Source organism: Chiloscyllium plagiosum, chromosome 10 (assembly GCF_004010195.1).
Source record: "Chiloscyllium plagiosum isolate BGI_BamShark_2017 chromosome 10, ASM401019v2, whole genome shotgun sequence".
In the NCBI taxonomy this organism is placed as follows: Eukaryota; Metazoa; Chordata; class Chondrichthyes; order Orectolobiformes; family Hemiscylliidae; genus Chiloscyllium; species Chiloscyllium plagiosum.
This window is the reverse complement of record NC_057719.1, coordinates 61,379,111-61,397,649: the sequence shown is the minus strand read 5'-3', so window position 1 is coordinate 61,397,649 and position 18,539 is coordinate 61,379,111. Positions and strand designations below refer to the sequence as shown.

The following is an 18,539-nucleotide window of genomic DNA, read 5'->3' as shown; positions in this document are numbered from 1 at the left end:
TGAGCTGCATTGGAACATATAAAGGGAAATGACAAATTGCGTGGTCAAAGATGTAGGTTTTAAGGCATGTTGTAAAGGAGAAAATAGAAGTAGAAATGCTTAGGGCGGGGATTCTGGAGCCTTGAATGAAGATTGCTAAGGACAATTCCATCAATTGTGGAGGGATTAAAATCAGGATGCTCTCGAGGCTGAAATTAGATGAATGCACAGAGGGTTGTGAGTTTGGAGGAAATTACAGAAATATAGAGGTAAAAGACCATGGAATGATTTGAAAATAAGGATGAAAATTCTTTGTGGATTTGTCTGTACATCTGGAGGTGGCTTCTGACTTCAGAATTCTGATACTTATGTTAAACTTGTATAGCACACTGATTCAGCTGGTATATTGCATCCAGTTCTGGGCACCAGACTTCACAAAGGATGTGCAAACATCAGAAAAAGTGGAGAAAAGATTCAGAAAATTGGTTCCTGGGTTGAGGAACTTCAGCTACTAAAAACAGAAGAGTGGCATCAAGTAAATAGTTCTTCTGGAGAGCTGGCACAGACAAGATGGGCCAAATGGCTTCTTCTTGTGCTATAATCATCTGCTGTTTTGTGATTCTGTTTCCATCAAAGCAACAGGGCTATAATTGAGGAGGATTTACACTTTGAACAACATTGAAGTGGCTCATAGAAAATTCTTGTTCACAGGAGAGCCAGATAAAATCACCAACATAAAGAGGTCGGCAGTTTACCAATCAAATGTTGATAAGGGCAAACAGTTAAAATGTTCTAGTCTTCACATTAATAATACTGAACTGACATGCCACCTGCACCACCCATAGTTCTCCCAATAACCACTGTTAATTACAATTTTCCCTGTAAATTCATGAAAATGTATCTCTTATACTAATAAACATGGAAGTTCATGCAAAATGTGATGAGGCATATGGATTAATTAATACTTTGCAAGCATGGACATAGCCTAAGTTTGTGATTTAATCAAGCTGATTTTAGTAAAACAGATGATTAGATAAAGGATAGCATAGTTTTAATATACTGGCTGCGTAAACCTTGAAACAAAAATCAAATCTAAAAGCTGATTTCACTTTCGTTCTCTTTTAGGACTCCTTAAGCTGTGTTGAACCTAGTCTAATGGATCTGAATATTTTGCTTGAAGATTCGCTGGAATGGGATGAAATGGACATGAGTAACAATCTGATTGGTGTCCAAGATGAAACAGTTAATATTGCATTTGAGGAAAAGGATGTATCAAAGTTTTCACCGGGACCCATAAATAATCTTGGTGATGAACTTATGCTAGATCAATATACCAGTGGCCCTGGAGAATCACTGTATAGCCCTGGTGAAGCCCCTTCTTCCTGTCCAGATATCTATCAGGTCTACACCCAGCATAATGCACAAATCTATGGAAAAGATCATACATCATACTTCAAGAATGCCTCAATATTTCCCAATTCAAAGACTTTAGTAAGGAGTGCAAGTAAAGATTCCTCTTTTTCATCTGATGACTCTTTGCCAGAGCTACTGGGTGACTTAATTCCATTAAAAAAGGGAAAACCAATAACACTGAAACTTGAGAGTGAGAATGGAATGGTCAGTGAAGATGGTGTAGAAACAACAACAAATTCTCAAAATTCCCTGCCAAAACAAATTGATCAAGCTCAAACAGTCAAACCATTGCATCCCCTGATTGAATTAAAACATAAAGACTGTCCAATTCAGTCATGCATTTGCCAAAGGCAAGGTCCATTTGTAAAAAAAGAAATAAAGAATGCAGCAAGAACAGAAATAACAAAAAATGATGTACAATTGTCAAAAAATCTTCAATCACTGTCTCTAAGTAACGAAGGAAATTTACAGGCTCATGATAGGAACAAAACCTCTTCAAAGGGCTTTTCAAATGATCTAGAGGCACAATATGATGTGTTCACATTTTATGACTATTCTTACCTGCAGGGCCCTGATCTTGAGTTAAGTATGACTGTAACGCACTCACCTGAAGAAAAGGGAACTACTGATGGAAATGTGTCCTCTAAACCACATTCTGGTGAATTTATTTGTGAAAATGGGCTATCAGCTCCTAATTCCAAGCCAAACCATATCATATCCAAACAATGCCTGCCAATAAAATCAAGTGAAGCTAACCTTGAGACTTACTATGGCAGAACAGATGATGACAGATTATCTCAAGATAATATAAATGACTCAGGTTTTGCATTTTTGTCTCCGAGGTCATCAATGGAATCAATTTCAATTGCTGGTGACATATTTCAGTTTGGAACTAGCAATCACAAAAATGGTGATCTCCAACGCAGTACTTCCTTAGAGAGCTTGGTCATTCCATATAAAGTCACAGAGGAGCTACATAGCACTCAAGGATCAGGTAGTGATATTATAGGTAGTGATGCAGTAGGGGAGCTCAGTAAGAGGACATTAGACCTATTGAAACGTCTGGAAAACATCCAAAATCCCATGAGTCCAAAAATGAAACGTAGTGTTTCTGATATCACATTGCAGAGTAACTCTCTCAGAATGTCATTCACTGGCCAGCTCTCATTTGATGCTGCATCATCAGCAAATGACGATTCTGCTGCTTCGCTTACTGAACTAAGCAGCAGTGATGAGCTTTCTTTGTGCTCTGAAGATATAATCATTCATAAAAATAAAATTTTGGACTCTAACGCATCATTCAAAAAACATGTTAATCATTCAGTGACTGATGAAGCTGATGTCAATATAAGCATGATTGTTAATGTTTCTTGTACATCTGCTTGTACAGATGAAGAAGACGATAGTGATTTGCTTTCTAGTTCAACTCTTACACTAACTGAAGAGGAGCTATGCATTAAGGATGATGATGATTCCAGCATTGCTACAGATGATGAAATTAATGAAGAAAGTAATCACATTTTAGATAGGAACTATATGAAGAATGACTTCCACAACTGGATCAAACCAATTTTTTCTGTGACAAAGGAAAAGAAAAAAATGAATCCTGGAGAAAAGGATCAATGCAGGACTGATTCAAGTAGTATAAAGTTACCAACCTTCAAAAATATTTCAACATTTTATCCATTTTTTAAGACTTCTGCATTGATGCAGTCTGAGTCCAAAGATTGTAAGAGCACATCATTCCATCCAAAAGAAAGACACCACAAACAAAATGGAGTGGAGACTCTCAGACACTTCTATGGTGACCATTTGAAAGATGATGTAGAGAATGGTAATGTGGAAAAATCTCTATTAAAAGACAAAAAAGAACTAATTGAAGAGATAGGCAGTAAGAATCTTCAATATTTTGAAAAGGAACATAACACTAGCAAGACTCATAAATCAGAATGTTCAAATTCTGAATTATTTAGTGGAAAATTTGAGCAAAAAGCAGATATTCTTTCGACACAATACATTCCAACTCCCCAGACCCTCATACAATCTTCACAGAAAGATAAACAGCGTAAATGTTTGGAGGACAACAGGACTGAAAACCAACATTTGTCATCATGTGCTTTTAACGTCGATGAGAAGCCTGTTTTCTCAGAGAAACCTGAAAAGAACTGTAATGTTACAGTATTAGGTGGAAATGCAGCTTCTGCAAAAGAAGATAAGAAACTTCAACAGCATGAAGGCTCCAGTGCAGATTTAGTAATTAACTGTCTTGGTGATGAATATAATATAACTAGTCAAGAGTCACCTGAAAAATATTCATCTCATCTTAAAACAGAAAGCAGACTTTTGGAAGAAGCTAGTAAGGATGATATTAATGATCTTTCAAATTGTTCCTGTCATTTTAGTGTTCCTCATGGTGTTGATGGTGAAGAAGATAGTTCTGTTCATAATTTCGTGATGGAAATAATTGATATGGCATCAACAGCTCTTAAGAACATATCTCAACATGACTCTGAAATGATGAATCCAACTTCAGTGGCTCAGATCAAGGAAAAAGTTCTGGAACATTCCCACCGACCTTTGCAGCTGCGAAAAGGAGATTTTTATTCTTATCTGTCTATATCATCACATGACAGTGACTGTGGTGAAGTAAACATGTGCATTGATGAGAAAAGCAGCACACCTTTGCCTTTAGATTTTATCGAGAAGAACAGGTTAGAAAACGATGATGAAGATGATAACGTGCATAGTGAAGATGTTGAAGAACAATCTACCCCACACCAACCTTGCTTATTTAATTCTGCACTTCAAAAGGACAAGGTATCAGATGACAATCTATATCCTTTGACCAAACCTGAACCAGTTTTTGACAACAATGCATCACTGTTGCCAAATAGTAAACTGGACATTATGACATCAAAAGCTATTCATTTGACTCCAACTAACCAAAATAAATATGATGCAAATTCAGTAGGAACAAAGAAAATCACTGACAATTCAGATACATTCTTAAGGATTGCTAATCAAATACATAACACACCTAAAGCTAATAAATTTCAATCAGTAGACTGCCATTTTGAGAATCCAAACCATCATTCTTTGCTGCCCAAAGCACAAATAGACATTTCTAAGTGTTTGTCAGATAATGAGTTCTTCATTGCTAGATCTAAACTTGAAATGCTCGAACCTGGAGACCCTCCATTTAAGAGCGAGAGTGATGGAAATCATAAGTCAGTAAAACAGTCCTATGAAATGGAAATGAACCTGGTGAAGGACTCACAACCAAATGACAGACATTTTAAAAAACGAGGATTTCCATGTGAATTTCCTGTTTCTGAAAATTACCAAATTGAAGATTGCAAAGCCAAACAGAATATTTCCACAAAAGAAAATAATTATGATGGAGACTTCAACTTGTATCAAAAAGAGGTAGGTTACATACTAAATTACTAGATTCCTGAAGAAGGGCTCATGCCTGAAACGTCGATTCTGCCCGAAACGTTGGATGCTGCCTGACCTGCTGCGCTTTTCCAGCAACACATTTTCAGCTCTGATCTCCAGCATCTGCAGTCCTCACTTTCTCCTACATACTAAATTAAAAATGTATCATTTTATAATAGTAGAAGCTACTTTTTCTTCTATTTGGAAAAATAATTAGGAAAATATCTATTTTGTTTATTCCTAACACATTAACAAAATTTTAGGAATGCAGGTTTTTGAAGTCAATAACTCCTTAATGTGCAACTACATGTAACCAGTAACAACAAAGCTTCAATAATTTTTGTAATATTCTTCAAAAGCTTGATGAACTACTTAATTTTAATTAAACTTAATTATTTCAGTAGTGTATAATACATTTGGCAATGGCTTAGTGAAAATGAAGACATTTCTAATTTGCCCAAAAATTTTTTTATTAGTCTGTCATGGGATATTCAAGTTACTGTTGAGCAACCATAATTCTCCCTAAACTGAATGGTTTGCTGGGCCATTTCACTTAAGATCACTTAAATTGCAACTGCATTTCTATGATCTTCAGTAGACAAAGTAGGGATGGCAGATTTCCTTTCCTAAACAATATTAGTGAGACAGACGACTTTTATTTTGCAATAATCAAGATCATTTCATGATCACTTGTACTGAGATGAACTTTTAATTCAGCTGACTCATTTCATTTAAATTCCAGCAACTGCCTGAATGGGATTTGAACCCATATCCTCAGACCATTAAGCTGAACCTCTGGATTATTAATCTAGAGATATTACCACAATATCACCATGTCACCAAGCATCAATATTTTAGAATAAAATAAAAGCAAAGTGCTGGAGATCTGAAATAAAAACAGAAAGTGCTGGAGAAATTCAGCAGGTCAGGCAGCATCCATTTGAGAGAATGTGAAGTTCTATCATTTGTGTTTTGAATCCATCCAAGATCAGACTTATTTTTGACACAAACATCACTCCTTGTTTGGCTGTTCTCATTTTCCAGAGATCCACGCTCAGTGCCATGCATTGCCACATATACACACTCGATTTCTCTCTTAATCGGCTGTTTCAAAGCTGTCGGAGTCCCCTGTTATATTTCACTCTTTGTCTGATCTGACCCCTAAAAAAGAAGCTATTGTCCTTCTTTTCAGATGTTCTTCATCAACCAGCAGGGTACCAGCAATCCTCTGGATCCTTACTCCCACCCACCCAACCTTCCTCTGATCCCTTCTCTTCTTCTAACTCTATTTCTAATTGTTTTCACAACAGCCTCTGACTGTTTGCGCTCTGATACCAAGTGATCTGTGCTCAGCAAAAGTCTCTGTTCTATCCCCACCTCAATTAATTTTGAACACAATATGACATTAAACTCTTCATCTGTCATCACCTCCATGCTCACTTCTTTGGGCAGGTATCCTTTCCCAATTCTACAGATTCGTTGACACATCTGCAATACTCTCCTTCCATTTGGATGACTACTTCAGGCCTCTTATCTGCCTTTAACCTCTTTAATGAGATCTGCCAACATGACCATTACCTGCTTCCTTCATCCACTCTAACCTGTCTCCAGCTGAACTTGCTGCATTTTGTTCTCTCAGGTCTAAACCTGACTTTATTATCAAACCTGCGAACGGGGGTGGTGTTGTTGTCATCTGGAGTACTGACTTGAGTTTGCACACAATACAAAGCATATGCAAAAAAAGAATTAAAAAGAATATCTCATCATAGGTTGTGATTCAAAAAACACAATTTATTCAATATCAATAGAATTGAAAGTATATTATGGTTCTAACTAAAATATGTATTCCATACTTCATCATGCAATCAGGTAAAGGAATATAAATAAAGATACATAGTCTAAATGATAAAACATTGATATGTGTATTACAGTGTTCTAAAATATTATGGAGGGCTTTTTAAACAATGTATATTTTCTCTCCATTATAATGTGCTGCTTATGTAATTTGAACAATTTCATAGGTGATAGATATCAGTGTAACTTTAAATTTTAAATAATAAGTAAGTTATAGATATTCACAGTAAAATACTGATGTCTGAATTTTCAGGGATCTGTCAGAGAGTGTAAACAGAAATTTCCTGAAATGGATAGCTTAATCACATGGTATGTTTTTGATGTACATAAGACTTCACAAAAAACTGCTAATAAATCAAGTAAACATTTTTTTTCTAATTTACAGACCCCTAGCTCTCAAGAATATACAGCAGGGGATCCGAGGACAACTCAAAGGAGCAGAACCACTGATGTCAAAACTACAGCCGGTGTATCTTGCCACAACGAACTTCCAAGCAACTCTCATGCTGCAAGAACTGTACCCAAGGTATAGGATGTGAGTCAAAAAAAAAATTCCATTCATTTATGTTCACCAGACCAGTCCTTAGAAAGCAACAGCTTTTTCCTTGCAGCAAACTAAGCAGTGTCTCAGCGATTCTGTGTTTGCAAAATCTGATACAAAAAAAGGCAATTTACATTATCAATTGTTGGATCTTTTCATAGGTAATTTTGCAAAACATAGAATAAAGTCACAAAAATTGAAGAAACCTTCCAGTGTTCCACTTTTCTTGACGGGCTTGTCTCCTCTGCAGCTGCCTTGATGTATTTCAGTTTGAAGGCTTTTGGGATTGTAGCATAAAATTCAACAGTCACACGCTTCGTATCCCATAATCTGGCTTGAAATATAGCCTATAACCTGCATCTGCTATGTGACTGCTAGCTTTCCACTGTAGTTATCCACAAAGCTATGATAGATAATACAAAACAAAATTTATCAAAAGTTCTGTCCAGAAAGTATTCTGCATGAACATTCACGCTGAGAATGTTTTGTACAATCTTTGTATTAAATTCTATAATTATTTCAAATTCATTTTTATAAATAATTGCTTGTGATGTAATTTATTTCGATCAAAAATGTTGTTCATGCACTAAAAAGCATGCAATAATCTTTGTTAACGACTTCCTTTTATTACTTGTTACTTTCTGGATTCAATGCTTACTGCTCTTTCTTTTACTTGTCATGTTTCTATATAAATTTAGAGGTCAGTAGCAGCAAAGCAAGATCAAATGCCAAGGTAACTAGCTAGATTGAGATATTTTTTCCTAATTTAGAAGGTGGATAAATGCATGTCTAGAGTGCCTCCTATAAGTTGTAGAAAGGATGCACATTACATTAATCTCTGGAGCTTTATACTGACAGTCATTTCTTCATAACCCTCATTACAAGCTCCTGCTCTTTGCTGCATGGTTTAAAGATCCAGACTGACTCCACACTGTGGAAAGCAAATCTTATGGCTGGCCAGATGTTATTGCTTTCATGCTGCCAGATTTAGGAAAACAAAACCTGAAGTTCAAAATATATAAAACAGAATAGATATGGAAAAAAAAATTAAGAATACCTGTCGGAAATTTGACTATTCTATTTTAGGGTCCTTACTTTACCAATAGTTTTCATGACTTCAGGTTTTTATATTCATGTGGAGCCCAATGGTTGCTGCTTTATGTATTCATTATAACTGGGCTTTGCTTTGATCAGTGTTATTTGTATATTGACATATGTATCTGATGGTATTGTCTGCATACTGAGTATCACAGTGGAGGATAAAAGCAGCAAGAAAAGAAAGGTCACACATGATAGTTTACCTCCTCTAATTCAGCTGTTATTAAATAATTATGAAAATCCAACAATGATTTAATGATATTCAATTGATTTTACAATTGTTACTCCATTAGATTTTTGATGGTTGGCAAAAATAAATCTCTCACACTGTATATATTGCTATTTGACATACATGTGTAGAAACATCTCAAGTTGTTGTCCATTGTTAAATGTGTACTTCCAATAAATTATGTCACAATTTTATGACAGCAAGTTGTAGCATTATTGTATAGAATATTAACGAGGAAGTATTTATCATTCTTTACTACTACTGACTGCAATATATTTTTGTCTTTCTTCCCCTCCAGAAATCTGGCTGTAACCTTGCTCCATTTTTGTCCACCTTTTCCCAAAATAGCCTGTAATTTAATTGAACCATCCTCTTCCTCACTGTCATCGAAGACAAATTCCTTTCAAATGCGAGTTTTACAAGCAGGTGTGGTAATCTGGTTGCTTCTCTTGGTCCTGTGTTTGGCAGTTGCTATTACTCCCCTATTGGTAATACCAACAGATTGCAGCAAAGTCCGGTATTTTTCTTCTTCATGGACTCCTGTCCTAAGCTACCTCCACGGACCTCCTCCATTCTGATCAGCAGTTTATAATTGTCCTTCTACTTGTGGTGAAGGCACTTTTTGATATCTAAGAGAATACTACAGAAATTGCAAAGGTATGAAGGTGTACTTTTATGTTAATTCCTATAATGGTATTTCACACTTTGGCATATTGGAGTAATGTTTGAATTTTATGTCAGAATGTAGTAATCTCAAAAAGCACTGATTTGTCAGAAAAACAAAATCATCTTTCCAAAATATGTTCCATTAAATATGCTAAAGTTAATAAAAAGAGCCACAAGTATAATTTGACTATTTAACTTGAACATATGACAAGTGGCATAAAAATTTATAAACAATTAATTTGAAATTTATGTTTAGTCTTGATTATCATACATTGATACATTTAAAGTAAGTAATGTTAAACCTATACCACCATAAAATACATAGATCCAATCTATGCAATCCTAAAACAACCTTATTGTGCTGTGTATGACAATTATTGGTATGTATTGTCGAGTTTTGTTATTCCAGCTTCTTATGATGGGGAAGAGAAAAAATGTTTTAACAATGTGTGCCTTGCTGTATTTCTTACACCTTTTGTTAAAAAGCTGCTTTTTCCAGTTTAAAAAAAAGTTAGCTTAAAGAAATGTTGTAGCAAGGTTACGTTATGTATAATTTCTGTACATATGTACAAGAAAATGCTAATCATGTATGATGATATCCAATGCTTCTGTGTATTGTGTTACTGTGTCTAGTGACGTGGAAAATATTAAGCCTTAAGCTGCTAGATTGCATGGGTAAATTAAAGTTGGCAAATAAAAAAATCTTTATCAGACAAGTGGAGTGAATTATTGGGTTTCGAGGAGGCAACATTTCCTGCAGAATAATAGTTAAAAATGTTTACTATATGTATATGTATATATAAAGTTCAGTATTGCCACATTTTGTCCCATAAATCTCCAACTGTCCAATACAGTGCACAGAATCATAGGCTATAACATCCTAAAGAGGAAGAAAATCATGACTCAGAATAAACCAGAACATTCAAAAGATTTATATATTAATAAACAGTAGCTTTAACATTGAAATCAAAGGGAGAAATTTAATTATACCCAACTATACAAGAATAGAGTTAAAGTAGCTCTGCTTACTACCCCATTCCTGGAGGATTCTTACTCATTGCTTGTCTTTTCAGAAGGTGAAGATGCCTAACTGAGTTGCAGACCTCATTAGTATGCTAATCAAGCCATAGATTTCTAAGGCACTTTAATGATTTTTTATGGAGGGAGGTAAGAAAGGCTCCTCAAGGCAGGTCAAAATCTTTTCTCTGTGGTGTCAGGAAGTGTAGAATGTTCCACTAAGCTCCACAAAGCATGTCTGGTTGTCTGCTATCTTAGATCCCCTTTCCCTTTCTTAAAGTGGCCCCAGTTTCCACTCTAATTTACCTTGCTTCCAGAAAGCAAACTCCAGACCAAGCAGTGTTTTGTCCAAAACCTGCCGCTTGTCTATTTACACCATTTTCAGAATCCATGATCTACAGCAGGACAATAAAAGTGTATTTATTGTAATTAATTTTTATTTTGGTAGGTTTAGTTAATCTGTGGAGCTAAGTTTATTTTTTAAAAATATGTTATATGTTAATAAGTAATCGGCATAACCACAACTCCACAGTAAATCAATGGACTCATTTTTAAATTTATTTTATATTGGTTGAGCATTTGGAATAGGAAAGTTTAAGTATATATTTTTAAATAACTCTGATTCATACACAAGAAATACTGTAATATACTGTCAGCAGCTTCATAAAAAATGAAAAAAAAGAAAACTTGAATTGAATGGAATTTTGGCATTGTACTTGCCAAAAAGTGTCCACTTTTACATTCCCATTTGCACTTAATTCAATAAAATACACTTTATTTAATTTGTAATGCTGCAAGTATTGAATGCAAAAATGTATTAAATAAATGACTGAGAATATCACTATAGTTAATAGAGGAGTTTTGAAACTTTTGAGAATGATCTTAATGCTGAATCTATTCAGCTAAATACTCTGAAGTGCCAGATTTATAACTGCTTCTGGAAATAGATAAGTCAGGAATTCTTGTCACAATGATTTACTATTACAGAATTCACAAAACTTTAAAGTGGCACAGGCCATGAATATTTTAAATAAAATTGATGTTACATTTGACTTTTTGAATATGTGTGAAATTAATAGATAAGTGATAATTCATTTCACATATTTTGTCCAGATTTAGTCAAACAATTTAAATTTGATAGAGCAGATATTAACTTGCAGAATTAGGGTAAAGTAGAAAAGTGGAATACAGATGCAAAAAGTAAAAAATGGGAGTATCAATAAATGAATGTTATTCCAACTGGGGTATCATGCTCATTGCATTTATAGCACAGAAACAGGCCATTAACTCAACAGCTTTATGACTGTGTGCTCTCGAGAAGCTTCTCAACATGTCATCCTTTCAACATATTCCTCTATTTCTTTCTCATTCATTACTTACTTAGTTCACTTGAAATAAATCTTTTCTACTCACCACCATTATCTTTAAAAGCAGGTGAGATGACTATTGTTAATTCTTAGGGATACTATGATAACTTTCCGCATATGTTAACAGACGAGGTGAAAAGATAAAAGACCAGAATTTACAAGTTGTCCGTTGCCACAACATTGAAAATAATTGTAACAAAATAACTGCAGGAAAAGATATTCATAATAACCTGGATAAACTCAGAAATTCACTCAATATTAAGAAACTAGCCAATGGAAAAATGCAAAGTAGTTGTAAACAGAATTTAATTTTGATTATAAGATCAATTGTAATAAACGATGAAAAGATAAACACATAAAAGATTTGCAGGTTAGGCTGCAAACTAGTTTTGGGAATATCTGGTCTGTGTCTACCACAGGCAAAGAATTTTATATGTCTTTCCCAACAGCCTGGAGACCAAAGTATTATTTTTATTATTTATATATATTGGGCCTGAAGAGTTAAAATCCTCGACAAAATGGACTTATTGCCTTGTCTTGTTTTGCAAATTCTTATGAACTGAATCATATTATCTTGTATAGAATATTGTTATCACTCTAAACATGAAACAAGTGTTGAGTTTAATTCATGTTAATAACATTTATATTTCTTTACTGCTGTGAAAAAAAGAGCATTCAGTGGATAGCATTCAGTTACATATGGATTTTACTCCAACATTTGCACAGAATTGTCCATTAGATGTTTCTTGTATCTCAGCATATTTACATTAAAATGTCAATAAGGAATATTACAGTGAGTAAATGATGCAGCTAACTTGGATGAAATATTTGTTTAGATATTTATTTTATTAACATACCAAAGACCATAAAAAAATTTGAGCATGAGTAGGCTATTTAACCCTAAACTGAAAAATGTGTTGCTGGAAAAGCGCAGCAGGTCAGGCAGCATCCAAGAAGCAGGAGAATCGACGTTTCGGGCATAAGCCCTTCTTCAGGAATGAGGAAGGTGTGCCAAGCAGGCTAAGATAAAAGGTAGGGAGGAGGGACTTCAGGGAGGGGCGTTGGCAATGCGAAAGGTGGAAGGAAGTTAAGGTGAGGGTGATAGGCCGGAGAAGGGGTGGGGCAGAGAGGTCGGGAAGAAGATTGTAGGTCAAGAAGGCGGTGCTGAGTCCGAGGGTTGGGACTGAGATAAGGTGGGGGGAGGGGAAATGAGGATGCCTTCCTTGAAGAAGCTCTCTTCCTTCCAGCTTTTCCAGCAACACATTTTTCAGCTCTGATCTCCAGCATCTGCACTCCTCACTTTTTCCTAGTTGATTTTAACCTACTGCGAATCCTCTTGCAAGGATGCCTTCCTTGAAGAAGCTCTCTTCCTCCCAGCTTTTCCAGCAACACATTTTTCAGCTCTGATCTCCAGCATCTGCACTCCTATTCTCCTGCTCCTTGGATGCTGCCTGACCTACTGTGCTTTTCCAGCAACACATTTTTCAGCTCTGCTCTCCAGCATCTGCAGTCCTCATTTTCTCCTATTTAACCCTAAATCCTGTTTCATCATGCAATACCATCAGAGTAGATTGATTTGTGGCCTTTATTCCACTTTGCCGCATCACTCACACTTATAATCTTTGAAATGCTTGTCAATCAAGATCTGTGTAACTCAGTCTTGAATATATTCAATGATCCAGGATTCATTGACTACTAGGAAAGGCAATTCCAAACAATAATTACCCTCTGAAAGAAGTTCCTCTTCATTAATGTCTTACATATTTCATTGTAAACTCTACCTCTTCTGTTTTAGATTCCCCATGAGGAGAGAAATTCTCTCAATATCGACCCTTTCAAGCCCCCTTAGAATCTCATGTTTCATTAAAATCACATTTTAATCTTCTAAATTTCACTGAGTGTAGGCCTAATTTACTAAACCTTCGCCCTTATGATAACTTCTTCATCACAGGAATCAGCCTCATGGCCTTCTTTGAATTATGCCCGATGAAAGTATATCCCTCACTAAATAAATCCAAACCATGGACAATATTATACATGTGGTCACATCAATGCACTGTACAGTTGTCGCAAGATTTCTTTATTTTTAATACTTCATCACCCTTGCAAAATCGCCAACATTCCATTTGCCTTTCTCAATAAAGACTGTATCTGCATGCCAACCTTTTATCATTCATGTACCAGGAAACTCAAATCCCTCTGTATACCAATAATTTACATTTTCTCTCCATGTCAATCATAACCTGATTTTCTAGTCTTCTAGCAAAATGGACAACCTCAAGGGTTTCCACAATATGCATCAACTATTTTTCCTCACTTAAACTATCCATACTTTTTTTGCAGACTTTTTGTATCCCATAACATTCTTTCTTACTTGTCCTCGAATTGTCAGCAGTTTGTTCCTTCATCCCAAGTCATTAAAATAGATTGCAAATGGTTGAGTCTCTAACACTATCAATGAGTTGTTTGCCATCCTTACAATAACCTATTTGTTCTAACTCTGTTTCCTCTTAATTAGTTAGCTTTCTGTCCATACTTATACACTGTATTGTCCCCAATTTCATAAATGCTTATATTGTGTTACTTTTCATGTACCTTGTCAAATAACTTTCGGAAATCAGAATACACTACTTCTGCTGGTTGCTCTTGATTTAGCCTACAGTTACATCTGCAAAAGATTCAAATAAATTGGTCAAACACAATTTCACTTTCACAAAACCATACTGATTCTGCCTGACTGTATTATGGTCCACTAAATGTTCTGCTACTATCAATTTAATAATGGATTCTGGCATGTTGCCAAAGGGTCTGTTCCCATGCTGTACATCTCTATGACTCTATGTTTCCAATGGCAGTGGTAAAGCTAACTGGCTTGGGTTTTGTTTTGTCACCTTCCTTTCATGAACAGAGAGGTTACATTTGAAGATTTCCACTCTACTAAAACATTTCCAGAATCTCCAGAATTTTGGAAGATTACAGTCAATGCATCTGTTATTTCTGTGGTCGCTTCATTTAAGACCCTAGGATGCAGGCTATTCTGTCCAAGGGACTGTTCAGCTCTCAGTCCCAATTGAAATCCAAATACTTTTTTGTAGTGATAGTGATTGATTAAGTTTATTTCTCCCTTTAATCTCTTGATTTTCTACCATTCCTGGGATACCTTTTGTGTTGTCTACTGTGAGGATGAAAACAAAATATTTGTTCAAATCCCCATCTGCTTCCTTGATTTCCATTATTATTGCTCAGTCTCACCTTTGAATGACCAATGCTCATTTGGCTACTCTTTTCTTGTTTAGATAGTAATTGACATTTTTGCTATTTTTATTTTTATTGCTAGTTTTCTCTTATATTCCTCTTACGAGTCTATTCTTTCAGTTAATCTTTCCTGCTTTTTAAAATATTTTCAATCTTTTGGCCTGTCACTAAACTTTGCAGTGTTGTATACCTTTTCTTTTGAGTTGACAGCACCCTTAACTTCCTTAGTTTGCTGTTGATAATACATACTTCTGGTAAAATGTTTTTCTTCATGGAATCACAGAATTGTTTATGGTGCAGGAAAAGCCCATTCAGGTTGTGTCTGCACCAGGTTTTCAAATGAGCATCATGACATTGTGCCATTCTCCCTCCCTTTCCCAGGAATGCTAAACATTTAAATATTCATCTGGTATCTTTTTCAATGCTTTAATTGAATGCTTCCACCATCCGTTGAGATCTGAACCACTCACAATATGAAAAAAAATTCTTCTCACACCAGATTTGCATCTTTTGCAAATCACTTTAGTTTGTGCCAACTTTCTCTTGATCTTATGCAAATGATAACATTCTTTCTTAATCTCTTCTGATCAGATCTCTCATGAGTACCAGCATACAGGTAGAAAGAGGAGAGACATTCAGCTGAGGGAATATGAGCAGCTGGGGTTATATTAAAAAACAGAACCAGGTATGTAATAATCTCTGAATTACTATCTGAGTCATGAGCTAATTGGTTCAGGGTCAACAAGATTAAAGAGGTAAAGATTGGTGTAAGAAATGGGTTCGAATTAATGAGACATTGGCAAATGTACTGGAGAAAAAGGGAGCTGTTGCTATGAACAGCTGATCAAGCTCCACCTGAATCATGCTGGAACCAAAGTCCGAGCATATTGCATAACTAGAGTTGTAGATAGGGATTTAAACTAAATAGTCGGGTGGGTGCGCTTCCATTGCATGGAATATTATAAAATGAAAGGTAAAGGAGAAGGTAGGATTGCAGGTTAGTGATGTGCTGATTTGACCAAAAACAAAGGAAGGGACAGCGTGTGTGAATGCCTTATTGGACTAAGAAGTTGGGAAGTTCAATCATAAGAACAGACTTAAACATTATGATGCATTCAAAATAAATTTTAAAAATTAATTTGAGCAAAGGTAAAAAAAACAGCAAGGGAAAGAAGACATTGGTAAGAGTTGTGTACAGACCCTCAAACAGTAGCCACTCTGTGGGAAAGGCTATAAATCAAAAATATTAAGAGCATATTTTTAAAAAGAGCAATAATTATGGGTGAGTTTAATCTTCATATTGATTGGATTAATCAAATTGGAAATCGTAGCTATGACGAACAGACTCATAAAGTGCAGTAGGGTTAGTTTCCTAAAACAATGTGTCACGGAGCCAATCGGGGAGCAGGCTACCTTGGTCCTGGTAATGGGTAATGAGTTAGATTTAATGAATGACCTCTGAGTAAAAGATCCTCCAGGAAGTAGTTATCATAACATGACAGAAATTAATATAAAGTTCTAACTTAAATAAAGGAATTACAATGAAAAGAGGATAGAGTTAGCTAAAGTGAATTGGATCAATAGATTAGAAAGGGTGACAGTAAGCAAGCAGTGGCAGACATTTAAGGAAGTAATTCCTGACTCTCAGCAAAAATACATCCCAGTCGGGAGAAAAGGTTCTAAGAGAGGGAAGAACCAACCATGGCTAACCAAGGATTTTAAGGAGAGTATGATGTGAAAGAAAGAAGCAAAAAAGGAGGCCAAAGTCAGTGACAGCCCTAAAGACTGGGATAAATTCAGAATCCAGCACAGGAGGACTAAAAAAGATATAATCTAATCAAGCAGAACCAGCTCAGTTTTATAAAAGGAAAATTATGTTTGACTAATTTATTCAAGTTTTTTGAGGAAGCATCAACTAGAGTGGCTAGAGGGGAACCAGTAGATGTGTTACATTTGGATTTCCAGAAGGCATTCAACATGGTACCTCACACAAAAGGTTAAGTCAGAATACAAGTGCCAACAGTGTTTGAAGTGGTATATTGGCATGAATAGACATTTGGCTCATGGGCAAAATGGGTTATTTTTTAGGATGGTGACCTGTGACTAGGTTTCCTTAGGGAGAAGTGCTGCGACCAGAACTGTTTACAATATATTTGTATCAAAGACTTGGAGGAAGAAAGTGGATGTACTATAGCCAAATTTGCAGATGACACTAAGTTAGGTGGAAAAGCAGGTTGTGAGAGGGATACAGATAGTTTATGTAGAGCTATTGATAGGTTAAGTAAGTGAATAAAGAGTTCGCAAATTGAGTATAATATGGGAAAATGTGAAATTGTTCTTTTTGGAATGAAAACAGAAGTCATAGAGTCATAGAGATGTACAGCATGGAAACAGACCCTTTGATTGAACCCGTCCAAGCCGAGTAGATATCCCAACCCAATCTAGTCCCACCTGCCAGCACACGGCCCATATCCCTCCAAACCCATCCTCTTAAATGTTGCAATTGTACCAGCCTCCACGACTTCCTCTGGCAGCTCATTCCATACACGTACTATCTCTGCATGAAAACGTTGCCCCATAGGTCTCTTTTATATCTTTCACCTCTCAACCTAAACCTATGCCCTCTAGTTCTGGACTTCCCGACCTCAGGGAAAAGACTTTGCCTATTTACCCTATCCATGCCCCTCATAATTTTGTAAATCTCTATAAGGTCACGCCTTGGACTCCGATGCTCCAGGGAAAACAGCCCCAGCCTGTTCAGCCTCTCCCTATAGCTCAAATCCTCCAACCCTGGCAACATCCTTATAAATCTTTTCTGAACATGGAAACAGACCCTTCGGTCCAATCCGTCCACACTGAGCAGATATCCCAACCCAATCTAGTCCCACCTGCCAGCACCCGGCCCATATCCCTCCAAACCCATCCTATTCATATACCTATCCAAATGCCTCTTAAATGTTGCAATTGTACCAGCCTCCACCACTTCCTCTGGCAGCTCATTCCATACAGGTACTACCCTCTATGTGAAAAAGTTGCCCCTTAGGTTTCTTTTTATCTTTCGCCTCTCACCCTAATCCTGTGCCCTCTAGTTCTGGACTCCCCGACCCCAGGGAAAAGACTTTGCCTATTTACCCTATCCATGCTCCTCATAATTTTGTAAATCTCTATAAGGTCACCCTTCAGACTCCGATGCTCCAGGGAAAACAGCCCCAGCCTGCTCTGCCTCTCCCTATAGCTCAAATCCTCCAACCCTGGCAACATCCTTATAAATCTTTTCTGAACATGGAAACAGACCCTTCGGTCAAATCCGTCCACACTGAGCAGATATCCCAACCCAATCTAGTCCCACCTGTCAGCACCCGGCCCATATCCCTCCAAACCCATCCTATTCATATACCTATCCAAATGCCTCTTAAATGTTGCAATTGTACCAGCCTCCACCACTTCCTCTGGCAGCTCATTCCATACAGGTACTACCCTCTATGTGAAAAAGTTGCCCCTTAGGTTTCTTTTTATCTTTCGCCTCTCACCCTAATCCTGTGCCCTCTAGTTCTGGACTCCCCGACCCCAGGGAAAAGACTTTGCCTATTTACCCTATCCATGCTCCTCATAATTTTGTAAATCTCTGCAAGCAATATTCCAACAGTGACCTAACCAATGTTCTGTACAGCCACAACATGGC

At 36.4% G+C, this 18,539-nt stretch overlaps 1 protein-coding gene across 5 annotated transcripts in view; it reads left to right on the top strand.

The window, feature by feature from the left end:
- Window positions 1-9,931, top strand: part of akap6 (A kinase (PRKA) anchor protein 6) — a 410,503-nt gene extending 400,572 nt beyond the window's left edge. For 2 of the 5 annotated variants that reach the window (XM_043697890.1, XM_043697893.1), the window contains 3 exons: window positions 1,105-4,818; window positions 7,070-7,210; window positions 8,851-9,931. In XM_043697890.1, coding sequence (XP_043553825.1) covers window positions 1,105-4,818; window positions 7,070-7,210; window positions 8,851-8,907 — 3,912 coding nt within the window. In that variant the 3' untranslated portion in view covers window positions 8,908-9,931. Of the gene's footprint in view, window positions 1-1,104; window positions 4,819-7,069; window positions 7,220-7,923; window positions 7,959-8,850 lie in introns of all 5 variants that reach the window. The other 3 variants (XM_043697892.1, XM_043697895.1, XM_043697891.1) reach the window with 3 other exon arrangements.
- The last annotated feature ends 8,608 nt before the right edge of the window (window positions 9,932-18,539 follow it).